The sequence below is a fragment of the Styela clava genome, chromosome 3 (genome assembly GCF_964204865.1).
Source record: "Styela clava chromosome 3, kaStyClav1.hap1.2, whole genome shotgun sequence".
Taxonomy (NCBI): Eukaryota; Metazoa; Chordata; class Ascidiacea; order Stolidobranchia; family Styelidae; genus Styela; species Styela clava.
The window spans coordinates 21,595,880-21,616,032 of NC_135252.1; the positions used below are offsets into that span (position 1 = coordinate 21,595,880).

The 20,153-nt window shown below is 37.0% G+C and overlaps 1 protein-coding gene across 1 annotated transcript; it reads right to left on the reverse strand.

Annotated features, from left to right (window-relative positions):
• Positions 1–1,247: 1,247 nt before the first annotated feature.
• LOC120343116 (uncharacterized) lies at positions 1,248–8,096 on the reverse strand. The gene is made up of 5 exons (XM_039412228.2): positions 7,877–8,096; positions 6,949–7,106; positions 4,467–6,020; positions 4,017–4,225; positions 1,248–2,253 (listed from the first exon to the last, which is right to left on the reverse strand). The coding sequence occupies exons 1-5, from the start codon at positions 8,067–8,069 to the stop codon at positions 2,037–2,039; spliced, it is 2,331 nt and encodes a 776-aa protein (XP_039268162.2). The 5' UTR covers positions 8,070–8,096; the 3' UTR covers positions 1,248–2,036.
• Between the last annotated feature and the right edge of the window lie 12,057 nt (positions 8,097–20,153).

A 20,153-nucleotide genomic window follows, 5' to 3' on the forward strand; every position in this document is an offset into this window, starting at 1 on the left:
CAGTTGTACGTGTCTCAACTTGAAATTGTTTCTAATCTTATGCGAACATTAAAATTGAAACCAAGTCAAGGTAACAAAAACGCGACAATTAGACGACCTTTAGGCTACAATGATATTACAGCCATCTAATTACCAAAAGAAGTTGATAAATTACCATTTGTTGCAGAGGGATGGCACTAGAACAACTAACGATTAAGGGACTAATTTCTACAACTCAGTGTTACTGGTATTTTGCCTGAAATCAAAAGAAGGGGCATAAACCTACGGAAAACAGATTAGAAAATTATTAGCGGGGAAATATCATAATGATCCATGAATTGCACACTAACAACTCTTTACGAGCATGTATCCGTAAGGTTCTCTTCGACTCCGGTTAACAAAATTTTTGACTTCTAATATGGCTCTGATATACACCTATGATTTTATGATTATGAAAACGCTAAGATGGAAGTAAATAGTAGAAACAAAAACAAGAGACCATGTTCAGAGAATAGATATTGTCTTTATATCGGAGCTCAAACTTCGGTACTCCAGAAGTGTGTGTACCAATATGGAGGTAACTAATATTTTTCGCCTATCTCACATCGAGTTGTATGAAGGAACTGAAACCTATGGACAGGGGGTATATTCACTTGGCTAACACAGACAGTCCCCGAATACATCTTAAATAGAATAAATCGGAATAAAATTAGGCCAAATACTGTGGGAGTCACTTGGCTAGTACCCGAACTCGTAATAGAAATAAAATAATGAAAATTGGAATAAAATAATGGCCTAATCCTAGCCTGGTACACATACAATGTTCCTGTTTCCGGTATCTTGGTTCACATACTACGGGAGCGCCCCTACACCTAATTAAACATAGCACTTCATGAATATTGTGCATAGCAATTTTAAAATGTATAAACCAGGGGTGAGCAAGGTTTTGGACCAGGAGCCAAAGATTTTTCCCACCAAGACTGGCGGGCCATGTATAAGTGGGACCTAAAAAGTTTCCTTTTATGAACAATATTTACAGTGTTGCAAAAGCAAAAGTGGAAAATAACAAGCATCGTGGTAAACTAAATTTAATCGCAATGTGATATTTGGTTCAAAATTTGATTTTAGCTTTGCTGTGTAAGCATCAGGCGGGCCAGATTGAATTACCAAACAGGCAGGATTTGGTTCGCGGGTCGTAATTTGCCGGTGTCAGGTATAAACTGTTTAGAATTGTCAAATCCGGATATCTCAAATATTAAAAACGCATATCCAATATTACTAGTTTATTTACTTTTATAACTAGATAATGCAAGTATTAGATATTCGAAACACACATTAATTTATTACAAATAAAAGTAATGAATGCATTTGAAGACATTGTGAAAATACCAAATAAAAATTACGAGCAAAAATTCCGCCACAAAATACCAATAAATATTCATACACGATGCCAAGTATATACACAGATTTAAAATGATAAAAAAAAAATCCTCCAAACACTTAGGGCAGTTTTTTATTCTTATTTTATCTCTTTCTTGATGGTTTTAAGTCTATTTTGGTTTTCTTTATTTGGATTATATGTTTAGTTTTTTGGTGTTGACCATGAAGTCGAAATAAATCTTTTTTTTTTTGAAGTTAGGGATGGATTCTTTGCTAAGTGGGATAGACTGTTGCATTCCAAGCCTTTTGCGATATTATTAGTCCAGAAGAAAATTTCGATTCGATGCTCTCTTGTTTTTTTTTTCTTGTCTGATAAAAATGGATTCCCATATATTTTTAATGGAAGTCCCTATTTTTACAATGCGATTCAGACAAAACATAATTTTCCTTCTAGTGAGATATTGATGAAACATTTTCTTATTGTGTATGAAAGCTCAGTTAACTGTCTGGGTGATGGATTCTATCTAAGCATCCCTCAATTACACATGTATACGTATATAAACAAAATGACGTCGGTATTCAAAACAACATATTTTTATTGTTACATTATAGGTGCTATGAAACGAATCTTGCAGTTTAGTTCAGATTATATTTTAATCTCACAAAAGTCTGTCGTCTTATTCAGAGAGTGTTTTGTACGCCAAACACAAGGAGGCGACGTTAAGCAGGACGGTGGTAACGACGTTTCCAGACCCGCTTGTTGTACTCGTTGGTTCGGAAGTTATGGTTTCATCACCCGTGATCTTTTTACTTGGTCTAGTATACGGAACAATGTTTGTGATACGTTCATGACTGTTGCAAAGGTCACTGGAACAGGAAGTGTACTTGCAAGAACTGAAATAAAGAATATTAGCATTTATAAACTCTAGTGCTACGTTTTTGAACCTGAAAGAAATTTGAGGTACACAAACAAAATTGCTCCGTATTGTGTGTAGTTTTATTAATACTATCCAGTTATTTAGCAATTTCTCACTACAACAACAACAGTGGTTCTCAAAGTTTCCCTTTTTTAGAATTTGTCAAGTCTCGCGCCCCGCCTCAAAAATAATTAGCTAATAAAATCTACAAAAGACAGATAGTAAGACGAAAGTATGTTTTATTAAAAAAACACGTTGAAAATACGTGGATGAATAATATCCAAAATAAATAAATGTAGGTGTCTAGAATGAGACGGGCAAGATCAACTCTAAACAAATATTTTCTTTTGTAATTAGCTCCACGTCCCATTAGAAAATTGGATGCTCCCAAATTATGTGCACCAAGATGGCGCACAACCTGAACATAGCACGTGTACCGGATTATGGATATCAGAATGTGCGCCATCTTGATACACATACTTCGGGAGCACCAAATATTGTCTAAGCGCTCCTTGTGAGGCGCGCCTCGCCGTTTGAGAACCACTGATTCAGAAGAAACATTCATAGGTCCATTTCGTGTCCAACAAATGTTTAGAATTACTTTATTGGCTGAATTCTGTAACAGCGTGTTATCGCGAACCCGTTTCATCGTAATTAGCGAACCGGTTCATGTTTGTTTTGTTTTAGACCAGGCGTGTGCAACATTTTTCTTTTTCTGTCGGGGGGGCCGTATAATCAACTTCAGACATCTAGTTGGGCCACATAAAAAGAAGGGAATGCGGCTATCGCTCAGGCCTAAGGTAATAAAGACATCGGGCAGAACGGCGAGAGATTTAACACAGCGGAAATATCAAAAATAAAACATTTTATATGTATTTTTACCCATCTGAGCGACTTTTTGAACATTAATTGGTAGATAAAGATTTTATGCTTGATGGGGAAAAATCTGAGCGTTCACAAGGGCCACACTAAAAGGCTCAGCGGGCCGGGTTGTGACATCCCTGTTTTAGACGTTAAACGACCACAGCAAATGGGTTACGTGCAAAAATTTTAGGACTTGGTCGTATATGGGCACCCTATATATTAGAGTTATGTGAAGAATGTCATGTGGATGTAGCTTGCGTTGTGTCATACTTACATTTTCTGAAATGTGAGATCCTGATGCCAGTGACTGCCATATCAAAGGAATATGTTCTTATTTTGAATACCAGCACTGGCTGTAGTGCGAAACCTGATACCCGGGCTGGACTCCAGGCAAGGTGCACGCCCGAGGGCGCTAGCACTCCATGAAAATTCACGCGAGCTGAGTCCATGTTGCACGCCATTAATTTTAAATTGCTCACCAAAAAAATCGGACTAAAAATGGTGTTCAAATCAATAATCGGCGCTCCGGAAGTATGTAAGTATGTGTACCAATATGAATGTAACTAATTTTGTTCGCCTACTTTACATCAAGTTGTGTAAAGGGACTGGAACCTATGGGCAGGGCCAGGGGGAACATTCACTTGGCTTACACAAATAGTCCCTGAACTCGTAAGTCGTAGTAGAACTAAAATAAGAAAAAACGGAATAAAATTATGGCCTAACCCTAACCTACTACGGGAGTACCCAATAGTCCAGTAATAAAAAGATACCAACAAATTGTACCTCCACAAAGCGGACTATACACCAGCTTACAAGATTTGGACCGATCGGAAAAATAGGAAATATAGACCTGACTTGCAGCTAAATCATACTTACTGAGGTCTGTGGAACTCTCTAAGATCTTTCATTGCGCTGCTCAACTTGGATGTGATTTTGTAGACGGTTGCATTGACTGAATGGATAAACGCATCAAAGTTGTTCAGAGAAGGGTCTTCACTCATGTTGTACATCCAATCAGTGTAGTCTCGTATGAGATCCTTGACGTCTTGTCTGTCTAGAAGTCTGATTATGTTAACGTAAGGCTCCTGAAATAGATTTGAATATTGATTATTTGGCGCTCCAGAAGTATGTGTACCAATATGGAGGTAACTAATTTTGTTCGCCTATTTTACATAAAGTTGTGTAAAGGGACTGAAACCTATGGGCAGGGGGTATATTCACTTGTCTAACACAGACAGTCCTTGAATTTGTAATAGAACAAAAAAAAGGAGAATCGGAATACAGATAGGGGCGGAACAATGAAGATAATTTTAGGTGAATTTATACCTGGAACTCCAGTGGCATAAGTAAGTATGGTTGGACATCTGGATGTTTCTCTCCGTATTCAAACATAGCAAAATAGAGGTCAACGGCGCAATCGTTCACAGAGTCGTAGTAATCTCGAATATGCTCACGCATTTTCATATCATTCTCTCTGACGCATTTTTCAATATCTGTGGGCTGTATCTCGCTCAAGGATTCTCCAGTTTCGTACAATTTGAAGCACGTATACTTCGGAAAATTTTCGTCGTAGTTCTGTAATATTTGCAAGTAGTTTTCGGCTAATTTTGGAAATTCAGAATCTGGATAGTTTGTTTTGTAGTCGCCAATAAGATTGGAAAATACGTCGTAAAGGGCGGAATTTCTTCTATGATAATCCGAGATGGACATTGCGTTGATAACGTTTTGGGCGTTGTTTAGGATGGGCTCAATTTCGGTCGGTACGGTTTCTCCCATATTTGTAACCAAATCGACAATAATTTTACCAGCATTGATCTTTGGATATTCTTTAAAACCGTCTTTCAATGTGCGGAAAAACTTGTCTAAGTCTTCTGTATATTTTGATGTCATTAAATTGTAAAATGTCTTCGAAAAATTGACTGTGAAAAGCTTTATCATCGCTTGTGCGGGGTCCGGCTCGGCACCCTCTGGTGAAGTATTAACTTTGTTGATTATCATCATTAAAAATTCGCTCAATTCTGTTTTTTCTAATGTGGTGGTAGGAGTCTGAAAATCGAAGGAATCAAATCCGTTCGCCATCTCAATATACACACGTCCAATGTCGTCTTTATTGGCCGGGAAGAAATTGTAAAACAATCCTGGCAGCCATTTAGCTAAATGCGTGATTAGAGGTTTAACAGCGGTCTGGGGTGGAACAACTTTGCCAATGAAAGAGTTTATTGCATTCGTTAACTTAGTGGTGTTTTCATTTGTTGTGCTTTCAGCTTGAAGGAGTTGCAATGACCATGTCTGTGCATAACTGAAATCACCAGTAGAAAGATGTTGGACCAAACTTGGTAATGTATCGAAAATTGGGTCTAAATATTTTTTATAATCTTCTGGAATACCCGCTGCCATTTTGATGGTTTTGATGACGTCAGCAGTTGATTTTTCAGGAGACCTAAACTTGATGTCTCCGAATATGTCAAAGATGATGTCATACCATTTATCGACCTCCCAAGAATCTGGAAGCATTGATTTGATTAGTCCTGGTAAATTGGTAATGAGTGCTGCATCCGGGTTTGATTTTATAATCTCGATATCTTCCGGAGATTGGATATTTTCCAGATACGAGAAAATGTTGGCGGCAATTTTAGGATTTTTTGTGTCTAGCTTTCCCAGTGCGTCCATCAATTGATTTTCCGATATCTCTAGTTCTCCGTAACTTCCCTCTCCTTGTCCGAAAGACTTCATAAATAAATCGGCTAACTTTGTTTTGAGTGGTTCAGCTTTAGCCATATTGAATCCCATGGCTTCCAAGTACTTGTAAATCCCGTCAATGAATTCCAGCATACTATCCCCATTCGAAAACAGCATTTTTAAGCGTTGGATTGAGTCCGCCTAAAAAACGAAGAAAATTGTTTTTATTTTATGTAGTCGAAGTCAATGATTCTCAAAGTGAGCAGTATCTCCCGTCAGGGGGAAGACGAGATAAAATTTGGGTTGGGAGTCAGATGGGTGGCAGGGGGCCATGGCATCATAGTTCTTACATATTATACATATATCAACTAATTGCACTGTGGGTAAGGTGGGAGGCATGGGATTTACACAGTGGTAGGATTCAGCCGGTTCTATGGAACCGTCTCACGAAATTTTATGAGATCAGCGAACCGGTTAGCCTTACTGAAAAAAACAAAACCGGCTGAAAAACATGACTTTTGTGACGGAGCCGGATGACAATAAATTGGAATCCCACCAATGGATTTACACCTAAGATTTGTAATCTGCGATACAAATACAATTATTTCAAACGCTTTGAAAGCTAGGCCATCGCAACGCCATGTGAGAAAAAGCCTTGTTTCAAAAGAAAGTCTGGAAGAATCATAATGTAGGGACGTTGTCTCTTTAATACAGGCGATCCTAATACAAATAACTGGGTGGGACCGCGGGCCGCGTCTATTTTCAACATAGGCTTTCCAGTAGTTGCAATCACAAAAATTTAGTTATTCTATAGTTAGGACATGCGTTGTTCGCTTCACACAAGCTGGTGTAACGTCATATGATAAATTGTACTCAGGTAAAGACTTCGCAACGCAAAAGGATTGTAATTACTCACACGTAACAGATTAAACTAAATCAAAAACTCGTTTCGCGGGCCGAACACCATACAAAACTGGCACTTCTCCGCGTTGCATAATGCAGCACACAAGGAAAAATCTTGCTGCCCGCGGAGAAGTGCCAGTTTTGAATGGTGTTCGGCCCGCGAAACGAGTTTTTAATTTAGGTTGCACAACCCTGTCATAAAGCACCATCCTGAAAATGCACCGACCTGAAAATCCTTCACCATATCGTCAACCATGTCGTCCAAATCAGTGAACATGTTCATTAGCACTGCAGGATTGAATGTGCTTTCAGGTCCGAAAAGATTTTCACACGTGATTAAACCCGCGTAGGAACTGGATATACATCCGCCATATTGTACGGAGGCTGCAGAAAATAAACAACATTATTTGAATGTTATAATTATTAAAGTTTAAATATCGCCACAATAAAACAAAACTAGCTTATGTCACATTTTTGCAGAAATTGACTTTTTTTCATCTTGTGTAAGTATGGACCAAGGGAACCTTCTTCTTTAGTTTTGGTTATAGATAATACCTTATGTCCATTTTCAGATTTTGCTGTTATTTGGCAAAATTATCACATAAATTCGATTCCCTCGAAACCTTAAAATTCTGCATACGGTAATTAGGTTCATCATCGTCAAAATGGATCGATTTGTGGAATTTCTGTTTTTGCTGTGGGAAAAACTCTCAAAACAAGAAAATCAGTAATTATCCAATTATGGTTATGATTGCAGATTGCGCTGAAAAACGTAAATTATCAAATCATTCCTAACATTAACTAGATTATTACTAATTGTCTAAATGTAGCCAGCATCACAAGTGTGAATTTTATCTACAAGAATGACTTCTTGAAATGGTCATCACACCACTGACTGGCAAGTTGGGGGCATTGTATTTTTGGATTCGAATTTACTGAGTTCTCAAGAGAAATATAGTCGTAAATATAGTTTGAATTGATTCAAGAATTTGTGTTTGAGGCGAAAGAGGAAAAAAGAATTTCGAAATTGACAAAGGGAGTGATGTGTTACACATTTTCCAAAATAGTTTCCTTCAACAAGTTTCATAATATGGCTCCGGTACCAACAAAAGTTCTCCGACCACAACTTTAGTGCTTCACTCCAGACGTCTCACCTTTCATATTTTTCATAAACGGCTCTGCAATCTCTTGGCTGAAGCATTCGCTACCTTTATAACAAATCCTTTCCGTCCATTGGTAAAAAGGAATAGTCCCAAACGTTGCATTGACTCCTTCCTGGCATTTCAACGACCGTACAGACGCGACCAAGCCAACAACGATGAATATTGAAAGAAATCTTGATAACATTATCAGAATATATTTAGTGTGTACTATACAACTGTCAATAGTAGGTGATAGAATACAGTTGTTATAAGAGTAGACATGTTTTAGTCAGTGGTGGGATTCAATCTTTTTGTCAGCCGGTTTCACATATGTCATATTTTTCAGCAGGTTCTGTTACAAAAAGTCATGTTTTTTCAGTAACTCTAACCGGTTCGGGTCGGTATAGTTCAGGGTTACCCAAACTCAGTGTTACTAACGCTCAGTTCTCCATTATATTTCTATATTTTATTCTTAGTAGCTCTCGGCCGTAAGTTCGCTCAAAGGTCAATTTCCTTTATTTCTGAGTGAGAGCGTATGACTCTGCTTTAAACAGATTATTTTTAAAGAAAAATTCATAAAATTATACGCCAGTCATAGGTTCTCAAAATGCTCCAGAACCCAGATAGATTCAGATCAACAGGACTCCGTGAGGGAAACCCATGCTCCGCGAGCTATTTGTTTACATATTAAAATACTGACTGCGCTAATTTTGTAACTTTCCAAAGAAGCAGTACCACCATTATTAAAATTTGACAACGGTAGTGTCGAAATGTGGCAACAAGGCGGTAATTCAAATAAGACATTATCAATAAATTCCAATAGATAATTATTTTTCTATAAATATATCGTGGGGCCCCTAAATCTTCACAGACTCCCATAACACTAAAAGTATAACTCCTTACAATACACTACTAAATTATACAAATAAGTTCACAAAGTTACAAAATTAGCCAAGTCAGAATTTTTGGACACGTTTAGTGGCCATAACGATCGTTTCAAAATTTTGTTGTTATTGTTATTTGTCTCCGTCTCCATTTTTAAAAAATCGCTTTTCTCTTCGAATACTGGACCAATTGCTTTGATATTTTCAGTGGTTAAAGATAAAATTTTTCTCCAAAAGGCTATTACTTTTTTTTCTCGCTATGACGTCATCAAAATTATTGCCACTGGGTGGCGCTACGTGTCCATATATTTGAGCATAGCTCTCTTGTTATAAGTAAAGGAATAGCTCGCGAAGCCCCTATGTTTCTCTCACGTAACCCAGGTGTTCCACATGTAGCACTTTGAAAACCTATACGCTAGCTAGACCATGAAACTATCCAAATATATTAGCTCTAGCCTCCAATCTCGATATTATTATATTCTATCCTAGCCACAAGTCCCCCACACTCACGAAATTTGCATATAAACTTTAACCACTTAATTAAATTTATTTAGCAATCGTCTTGGGATGATATAAAAGGTTTCTTATGTTTACGTTGAAGCTTTCTTAATAATACAAGATAGAAAGAAATCTAAATTTCACAAATAAATAATATTAACGCTGTATATTTGGCACATAACAAACATATTAATAATGGAATATGGCTACAAGATGTTGATTGAAATATGGCATTATCTATTGTAACTTATAGATAATGTCATATTTGGATTACTGCCTCGTTGCCACATTTCGACGCTACCGTTGTCAAATTCTCAAACTTCTGGTGTTATAGAGCTCGTGAAGACGTTGAGTATTATTTACGGAAGCCCACAACAACTCATAAAATGAAAAACACATCGTTACCGAAAAAAGTTCCTGAACAAAAGAAAATTTACTTTACCTAATGACCAAGATGAAATTAGGAATCCAACCAGGTAGGTGTTTAACTAAGTAAATGAATAGCTCGCCCCTAGGTTTCTCTAACAAAGCCGTGTGGCTCTGTACGGAGCACTTTGAGAACGCTATAGACCACTAAACTATCCCAATATATTCGCTCTAGCCTTCAATTTCGATATTATTGTATTCTGTGCCCTACGTACGAGACCTTCACGCTCATGAAATTTGCATATAAACTCTACCACTCATTTAAGATTACAGTATATGGCAATTGTCTGGGGATCATACATCAAAGGTCTCTTACGTCTAAGGCGGGAAAAAGATTTGGTCACAGTGGACGTTTTCCTTGTCTGATATTCTAATTGTCACAGAAATTTCAGTAAACTATACGTATAATATATAACTTTTTATATAATATCTGACATTGTTGCTCGTTCGAATCGCTTCAAAACGCTCCTTATAAGGAAATTTGCTCAAAGCAAGGTCACGCGCATTCACACAGAAAATAAAGAGATTGTTGTTGTTGTTATATGTTTTATTTCGCTTATAACTACAGTGGCTTTTGCGCCATTGATCAATTCAAATTATAATCCTATGCTAACATATTATACAATATTTACAAATAAATAATTCTACAATTAATTCAATTATAATAAGTAATGAATCCCAAATATTTCTGCCCGTGGACAAAACAAATTCAATACCAGTTTCAACGAGAATATCGGTCAGAGACCGAAGACTTATCGATTGAAAGTTAGGGGATCCCCAAAACAGCGCTTATTCCATAGTGACACCTTGTGTCCCATTACTTATTAATCAATAACTCGCTAATTAAACGACATAATTTATCCAAAATAATTTATCAATAGGCTTCTGGTTCAAGATATGATGAATGTACATGCAAAATTTAGAGCAGATTCAACCTCGCCTTCGTGAGATATCGCGTTCATATAACAGACAAACAAACAGACACACAGACAAATACCTATCAACATACTTACCGATCTAAAGATCGTTAAGTAATAATGTCCATGTTACATTATCTTTGGACGAAGTTATCGATAAAAACTAAACTTCCAGAGCTACTGAGACTATAAACGAGAATATCGGTCGGAGACCGAAGACTTATCGATGAAAGTTAGGGGATCCCCTATTCATTCAATCTGACTCTATAGTGACACCGCGTGTCCCATCACCAATTAATTATTAATTCGCTAATTATACGACATAATTACCTCCAAAATCAATAGGCTTTTGGTACGAGCTATGGTGAATGAACATTCAAAATTTGGGGCAGATTGAACCTGGCTTTCGTGAGATATCGCGTGCATCTAACAGACAAATACCTATCAACATACTTACCGATCTTATGATCGATAAGTAATAAACAGCTGTAAGGCAGTGAGTTCCAAATAACCGTAACCCCGAATAAATCCTTTTTTTGTCTGCGTGGTAAGCCCACTGACAGTCAACGATGCGAGCTTGCATTCTACTGAGTCCGACGAGTGAAAACCTTTCTTGTGGCACTTTTGACTCTACTTTTCAAAAATCGAATTTAAATTCACCAATTTTATCTTATTTCTGACAGTTTTACTCGCACATTCATGGTAGTATGATAAAATTCTCCAACTTTTTTGCCCCAAAACACCTGTCGCTTTTCATCTCGCCTCGAGGAACACCAAGAAATTAGAAAGTGAAATTGATAATTAGAAAATTGTGTAATGGATTTACTTTGTGCATCAACTCGCACAACCGGCTCATCACAGCATCCTTTGAGGCTTTCAATCAGTTTTAAGCTAGCAATGTATTGTAATGTAGACTTAGAGGATGGTTTTCAAAAAATTTAGTATACGATGAAAATGAAATTTAGTCGCAATTTCGATTCCTGTTCCGCGGAACACTATGAAGAAGCTCGCGGAACGGTATTCCTGTAGTATGCAAACCAAGATTGCGGACACCGGAAGATAGTATGTGTACCAGGTTACGGTTAGGCCATAATTTGAGGTACAAATATTACGGAAGTCGCTTGTCCGCCATCTTGATTCGCATACTACAGGAGTTCCCGCGGAACACAGTTTGAGAAGCGTTGTAGAGATAAATCAATTCAATTCGCACAGAACGTTTTACAATAGTGTCAACCATCCTAGCAGTACTCTTGAATCTACCTACGTCTTAAAAATCGAATTTGAACAAAAACCGTCATTTCATCAGATCCATGACACGTTGAAATAAATTATTTAAAACGCGGAATTCGATTTTACGTTCATGCAGTTGCATTGTAAATCTTGCAGACCGTGCTTTATGACAACACCCGACTTAGAATTTTTCATAATTCCGGATTTCTAATATTGCTACCCATGGGTAAAACATTGAAATTAAAAGTCCTGTCACATAGTTATTTCAATACCTTAAAATGCCACTAAAAGTACTTTATTTTTAAAGTGGGTTTCTGTAATCTCGTTGTATTGATTTTTAGTAAAAGTCCCGATTCGGTAGACCGGATAATGAAATGCAGAATTTTGTTTTCATTCAAGACTCAGGGGCGTAAAATGTATTAAAAAAATTGTGATTTGTTCGCTGCATCACACAATATCTATTCCTATTTCTTACACTTTTACTAACAAAAATATATAGGGTATTTTTAAATTTTTCCAAATTGCAAAGGGAATCTATCGATACCATATATTGTTGTGGCCCTCAGAGATGTATTAAATGACATAAAAAAAAACTTAATAAAAATATTGAATAAAAAAAACGAATCTGGTTAAGATATATTGAGAATGACTTAATAACAAAATTGATATTGTAAAATATCCAATCATTAAAAGTGAAGAATCAATCATAGTGTTTCTAGTAGGATAAGCCTATTGGGTTATTGAGATCTGAACTGCATTAAAATGAAAGTTAACCTTGCGTAAAATTGTATTTTATTTTTCGATTTTTACTCGGACAAATTCCCACAGACCCGAAATTCATGAATGTGACGAGGTCCGCTAAATCAGTTCGATGGTTTGAGAATTACACACAAAAAAAATAATTCTCGATTTCATTCGCAATTGAATTTTAAATCATCTGTGAATTCCTGCCAATAAATAAACTAGAATTTGGTTGGAAACCGAAGACTTATCGATCGAAGGTTAGGGGATCCCCCAAAACAGTGGTCTTACTCCATAGTGACACCGTGTGTCCCATCACTAATTAATTAATACCTCGCTAATTATACGACATAATCCATCCAAAATTAATAGGCTTCTGATCCGAGCTAAGATGAATGCACATGCAAAATTTGGAGCAGATTGAACCTCGCTTTCGTGAGATATCGCGTGCATTTAACACACAGACAAACAAATACCTATCAACATACTTACCGATCAAGATCGATAAGTAATAAGAAATTTAACTCTGAACATTCATATTCCTCAGAATTATACATCGTCATTTCTAACCTTCTGTTTATTTGGCAACCTTAAAGACCGAATCAGGGGAGACCATTCAAATGACGATTAGGGCCAGATATCCATTCCTATTCCTAACACGATATGAATATAGCAGCGGAATATCCTTATACGGAGGAGGCAATTCAAATCACGACTGAGAGCTTTGTATCTTTCGCTAAACTTAACCTGCTGTCTACATGTTAGTCTTATAGCAATCTGCAATCTTGGGAGAAAGCCATTCAAATTGTAATTGAAACCATATTACCATTTCTTTTTCTAACCTACTGTCTATACGACAGTCCAATAAATTTCGACGATAAAAGCCATTAATTACGATTACAATATAAATCGCCATATTTAGCCACTGTCTTTGTGGCAGCCCAGGAACCATCTACAGAGAAGAACATTCAAATTGCGATTTATATCTATCCGTATACATAATCTGCTGTCCATATGGTAGTCCAAAAACCGTCTAACGAAAAGGACATTCAAATGCCCATTAACAACATATCCATTCCTATTTTTAAACTTGCTTCTGAATAGTACCACAATAATGTTCTACAGCAGTGGTTCTCAAACGCTGGGGCGTGCCCTACAAGGAAGGCGTAGGTAATTTTTAAGGAGGCGTGAAGCTATTTGTTAGATTGGATCTTGCCAGCCTTATTTTGGATATTTACATTTCAAAACTGTTCATTTATTTCATGATTTACGTTCCCTCCACGTATTTTCAACGTTTTTTTTTTTAATAAAACACACTTTCGCCTTACTATTTGTTATTTGTAGCTTATTGTGAGCTAGTTATTTTCGAGGTGGGCGCGAGACTTTAAATTTCTAAAAAGGAGCGCGGCTTAAAAAGTTTGAGAACCACACTGCTCTACACGGGAGGCTATTCAAACGACGCTTTGTACAAAATATTATTCCACATTCGTTATCTTGCCATTTCAATTACGATTATCTACGCCTTTTTAACTCGTTGTCTATATGGCATCACAATAACCATACACAGAGAAAACCATTCAAATCACAATTGGGAACATATTATATTCATCCATACTCCTTACCCACTGTCCAAATTGCAGCGGAATGGCCCTCTATAAAGGAGTCTATTCAAAATGCAAATTGGACCATCTATCCGCGGCGCTCTAGAAGTATGTGTACCAATATGGAGGCAACTAATTTTGTTCGCCTACTTTACATCAAGTTGTGTAAACGGACTGAAACCTATGGACATTCACTTGGCTAACACAGACAGTCCCCGAACTCGTAATAAAACTAAAATAAGGAAAATCGGAATAAAATTATGGCCTAACCCCAACCTGGTACACACACTACGGGTGTACCCTATCCGCACTACAAATTTGTATTGCTACGGCTGACTGCGTTGAAACTCATTTGTAACTCAGTTGTACGTCCCATACGGAAGTAATAAACTCAAATTGCAAACGCGGCAATTACGTAGAATTACGAAATACTTACAATATAGCGAAGTGTACATTAAGCAGATTTCAGAAAGTGTTCACTTTAATAAACAATTACCGGTCTCTATAACGTGAAACACGCTGTGGCCCACAATGGGAACACATGCTGATAAAATCGACAAATTTTGTTCTGGTAATATCCAAAATATTCAAATAATTGAAGGTGAACAAGTTTGAAATCAAATTAACAAATCCCGCAGTATTTGTTATTTTAATCTGATTCAGAAGCTTTTGGCAATTTCGTAATTTGCCCCGACGATCGTTGCACAGAAATGAATCTTTTTCAGTTCTGAGTGAGTTACCGTAACATTGCTTTGAGCATATTTTCTTAAAAATAACTTTCATGTTTATCTCGTTACCTTATGTAGAAAACTCCCGACAATCAACACCCCCCTCTCACATGTCTACATTAGTGGCGGGGTTTTCTACCAAATATTCTATCTCATTTTGAAGAAAAACACGCTATACATGCGAATGTACCATGATAGGATGTAAAGTAGGCCACTAAAATGTTTATTTAGCATATATTCAATCGAGATTACTTAATTTAAATAACAAATGTGTAATCAGCTATAATCCAATAATATGGTTCAAGTGTTGGACCTGACTAAGTTGGCTTTGCAAGTAAAGTTGCGTCATGAAGGCAGGCAGTACAGCCGTGATCGGTGACAGTACATTTGAACCCACGTACATTTGAACCCATGCGTATATCCGCGGGTTCAATCTATATGCGGGTGCTAAAACTCATGGGTTAGGGTTAGTATGGGTTCAAATATCCGTAAAACAAAAAAAAAATTCATAAGTGCGATAGTATGCAGGTGCAATTGTCATGGGTTCAAATATACGTGGGTTCAAATGTAATGGAACCGCCGTGATCAAATCTAACGGTGATTACAGCAGACCCGATTACGCATCATAAAAATAATGTCATTGCAAAGTTCCTCTATATCAATGGTTCTCAAACTTTTTAGGTTGCTCTTCCTCTTTAGAACTTGTCAAATCTTGCAACCCAATTCAAAAATAACTGGGTAACAATGAGCATGACACATAATAACAGATAGTAATGCGAAAATATATTTTATACAAAAAAACATGTTGAAAATGCGTAAATAAAACGTAAATATCCGAAATAAAAAAATGTAAATATCAAAAATAAGGCGGGCAAGATCAAATCGAACAAATCCTTTTATTTTTTATTTTTAACTAGGCTCACGCCCCTTTAAATAATTGCCTACTCCCCCCTTGTGGGGTGCGTCCCAAAGTTTGAGAACCACTGCATATCATTCAATCATCCTGTTTTCTAGAACTGTAAATAACCGAGAATTTTTTCAGAATAGCGTCGAAAATATCTGACAATTTGATATCCTACTTTCGTCCATGCTTTGGCATTTTTAATTCCTACATTCTGGATATTCTTTTACTCAATTAGGAACAAGATCCCAACCGCTATTAGAATTGTCTTCTTCACAATGCGTCCTTAATCCAAATGCATACAAGAGAAGCAGATAGGCGGTTGTTACTCCTTTTAACCAAATAACATGCACATTGACGTAATTTCCAAGATATCAGCAAACCCACAAGACCAACGAGTTGAGCTATCTTACTAAAAGTCCCAGATAATATGACAAATAATTATGTTCATTCATACTAAAGTGTTACTAGCGGGAAAGGACAAATGCGATGTATCTATCTTAACGGAGAAGATACGAGGAATGCAACTTATGCCAGTTTGGCCAAAGTTTTATTATTACCCTAACTCAGGACATACCAGGAATCCCACGTCATTTACTATAAATTTTTGTATTTATTCTAACCCAGAAATTTTACTTTATATGGTTACTCTGACCGTTTGCCTAAAGTTTATTACCTATCCTAACCCAGAGTTATTATACCATTACCATTATTGGAATATTGTTGATATTTTTAGTGAGATTTTACTATTGTTTTTCAAATTGATAATGTGATTCTGGTTGATTTGGTCTTCCTCAGAATTATAACCCTTCATAACTTGTTTCAATCACCCCAATAAGAATAATTGGTTCATTGAAAACAACATAATTTGCCCCCAGGCAGGCACTCAATCAACTTAATATGATTGTCCCTACACCATGAATCCCACTTCTTTACTACTTTAAGTCTAAAGTTTTATATCTATCCTAACCAAGAACATATCATGGATCCCATTTGAATGCTTACTCTAACCATTCGCTCAAAAACTTTCTTACTTTTCTGACTCGAAACAAATTATGAACCCTACTTCATATACTCACCCACACGTCTGATGTTTTATACATATCTTGTCCCAAAACGCTAAAACTGAGAAGTCGCATAAAAGCTCTCGCACAAAACAACTCCTTTTTACATTTCACGAAACATGCAGTCTAATATTTCTACTTGATGGCGGTTCCCATTAGCCATCGCCAACGTTCAGTCGATAAAGACATTTCAGTATAAATAATTGAACAATTCAGGTCCAACTGGATAGGCAGAAATTACATTAAAACAAGGGGAAGGATCATCTAAGCAGCTATGTATGCATCAGGCCGCATTTCAAATATTAAATCGGGTAGGACATTGAAGTTCAATAAAAAAAAGTTGCCTAATAATACGAATGTCAGATATTTTAGACAACCAAAATTGGGTACTCCCGTAGTGTGTGTACCAGGTTAGGCCATAATTTTATTTCGATTTTACTTATTTTAGTTCGATTACGAATTCGGGGACTGTCTGTGTTAGCCAAGTGAATATGCCCTCTGCCCATAGGTTTCAGTCCCCTTACACAACTTGTTGAAAAATAGGCGAACAAAATTAGTTACCTCCATATTGGTACACATACTTCTCGAGCGCCCAAAATTGTTTGTAAGATTCGCTACCATAAAGTCGTAAGGAGTACACAAGTATCGTCGATTCATCACTTGCATACCTGAAACATGCTTATCGTGTTTCAAAAATTCAGTTTAGAATTGTTTTATTAGCCTGTGGTTGGACTAAATATTAATTAAGCTTTATCTTTCATTCTGCTGAGAGATCCATTTGCTTCTAAGAAGTACTCGCGTTCCAGTGACTGTTTATTGGACAAGTAATGGACCTATAGATCGTTTAGGTATTTTTGTTGTTGTTCTTTGACATAGTTATGGAAAAGTCGCTTTTCTCGTTGATTACTGGACTAATTGCTTGGTGGGTAATTTTTAGTGGTTAAAGAAGGAATTTTGGTCTAAAAGGCAATTACTTTTATTTATTTTCAAATTTCGTATGAATTCTATGAGATCTGATATATCATCCACAATTTCGCTGTATTATTTGTATTAATGGGAACACGATTTTCAGTCCGCGCGATGACTGACTGACCGTTTTGATTCTGCAAATTCTTGTTTAGAACTTTAGAGTGGAATGTCAAAAAAAATACAAACATTAGTTTTCAATTTTCTTAAAATTTGTTCTGTGTGCGACGGCAGAGTTAGTCCCACGATATTCACATGCATCCCTACTTTCTATTTCTTCCATTTTATTACCATTAGAAAGCAGGGACTCTCAAACTTTTAGTGTTATGGAGTCCAGGAAGAGTTGATTACCCCTTACGGAACCCCAGAATAAATTTATATGAATATAAATAATCTATTGAAACTTATAGATAATGCGATATTTTAGATTGTCACCCCGTTGCCACATTTCGACGCTAGTGTTGCCACATTTTATTAATTACGTTATTGCTCCTTTTAACAGTTACGAAATTAGCAGTATTTTAATAAGTTAGCCAATAGCTCGCGGAGCCCTTGGGTTTCTCTCACGAAGTGCTGAGGCTCCGTATGGAGCCCTTTGAGAACCTATTTCTTAAAACATACAAATGCAAGTTCTGTCTATTGCAGGAGTTATCAAACTAGGATACATGCACCACCAACATTTCGACTTTTCAAGACATACGTATTCTCTATTTATATACGCCCGTGCCAGGACAATATTTATCAACTGAAATGGCACTTACTCCCTGGAGATTTCGGTCTGGGTATGTCGGCGTATCATTTATAGTTTCACTGTTTTCGTCGAGTGAAATATTAGGCAGCAGTGTCTCGGTGTCTGAAATGTCGCGTACATGCACGGGTGTTATTATAAATAGGGATGGCGGAATCGAGTCCGGATTCGATTACAGACTCGATTCTTTGCAGAATCGACTAGAATCGATTCCGATGTATTGGAATAATAATACAATTGCGCTTTTCTGTGTTGGCATTATATATTTATCCAAGATAGGTTTCAATCGGTTAGCTAATATTTTTGATATCAGTTTAAAATCTACATTTAGGTTAGATATGGGCCGGTAGTTAGATAGTTGATTTGAATTTCCTTTTTTATATATCAGGGTGACTATCGATTCTTTGCTACTGGTGGGTAAGGTGCCGAAAGCGATAGCATTGTTTACTAGCTGGTGCAAGTCATTCTTCAAAATTTCCCAAAATTCAACGTAAAATTCCTTTGATAGTCCGTCTGGTCCCGGTGTTTTATAGTTATCCATTTGTTTTAAAGTCACGAGAAGTTCTTCTTTTGAAGCTAAGGTCCCCATTTGTTCCACTGATCTATATTTTATAATACACATATACTACAATCTTACTGATATCCTAACTATTCGCTAAACAGTGCACATCTATGCTAACACAAACTGTTACTCCCTAACTAAAAACCGTCACGCCAGACTTTTGTGGCAGTTTAAAAACCGCCAATAAAAAAACAAAACAGGAAAGAACGCCTGAATGAAAATTAGAAATCCTGGCCTGTTTTTCTAGATTCTGTTCATGTATGTTTACGTTAGGATAATTTTGGTTAGGGTATTGCCACACCCAGGGGCGTAGCCAGGAATTTTCAAAGGGGGGGTGGGGGTTCTGAAATTTCCAATTGCCAGGTTATCTGGACGGAGGCCGGGAAACGCGAGTTTTCAGGTAAATTGATGCTCTAAAAAGCGTTCCAAGCCACGAAAAGGTGCAATGTATGACACAGAAGAATGTTTTTTAGAAATTTAGACTGAATATGTCAGGATTCGTCAGGAAAAAGTGCTACAAACGGAAATGCGAACTGAATAAATCGCATTATTCGGTCACAATCACGGCTCTTCTACGTTAGACCACAAGCGGCGTTTCGCAGTACCGGTACGGCAACAGTAAGACAGATTGACGTTAGGAGCAGCGTAGCGCGCAGTGGTGTCTTCTGAAAATGAGTAAAAAACAGAAATCGATAGCTTCATATTTTACAAGACCAGGGGGAAGCCAGGGAAATTTGGGTCCGACCCCCAACAATCCCCCCCCCCTGCCTCTACGCCCCAGGCCACTCCTCCTAACAGTGGTTTTCTAACCTTTTTAGATAAATTTCTCGCTTTGCCTATTCTTCGAATCTCTTTATTCCCCCTCACTGCTCACAAAAACTTCGTTCCCGTTATCTGGTCAATCGTTAATGGTTTTGAGCTAGTGTCAAACGGAACGTGTATCTGGCCCTTCTGTATTGAAGGTTGCACACCCCTGAAATAAAGCAATGGTTCACAATTTCCGTTGGATTTCTTATTTTTTCT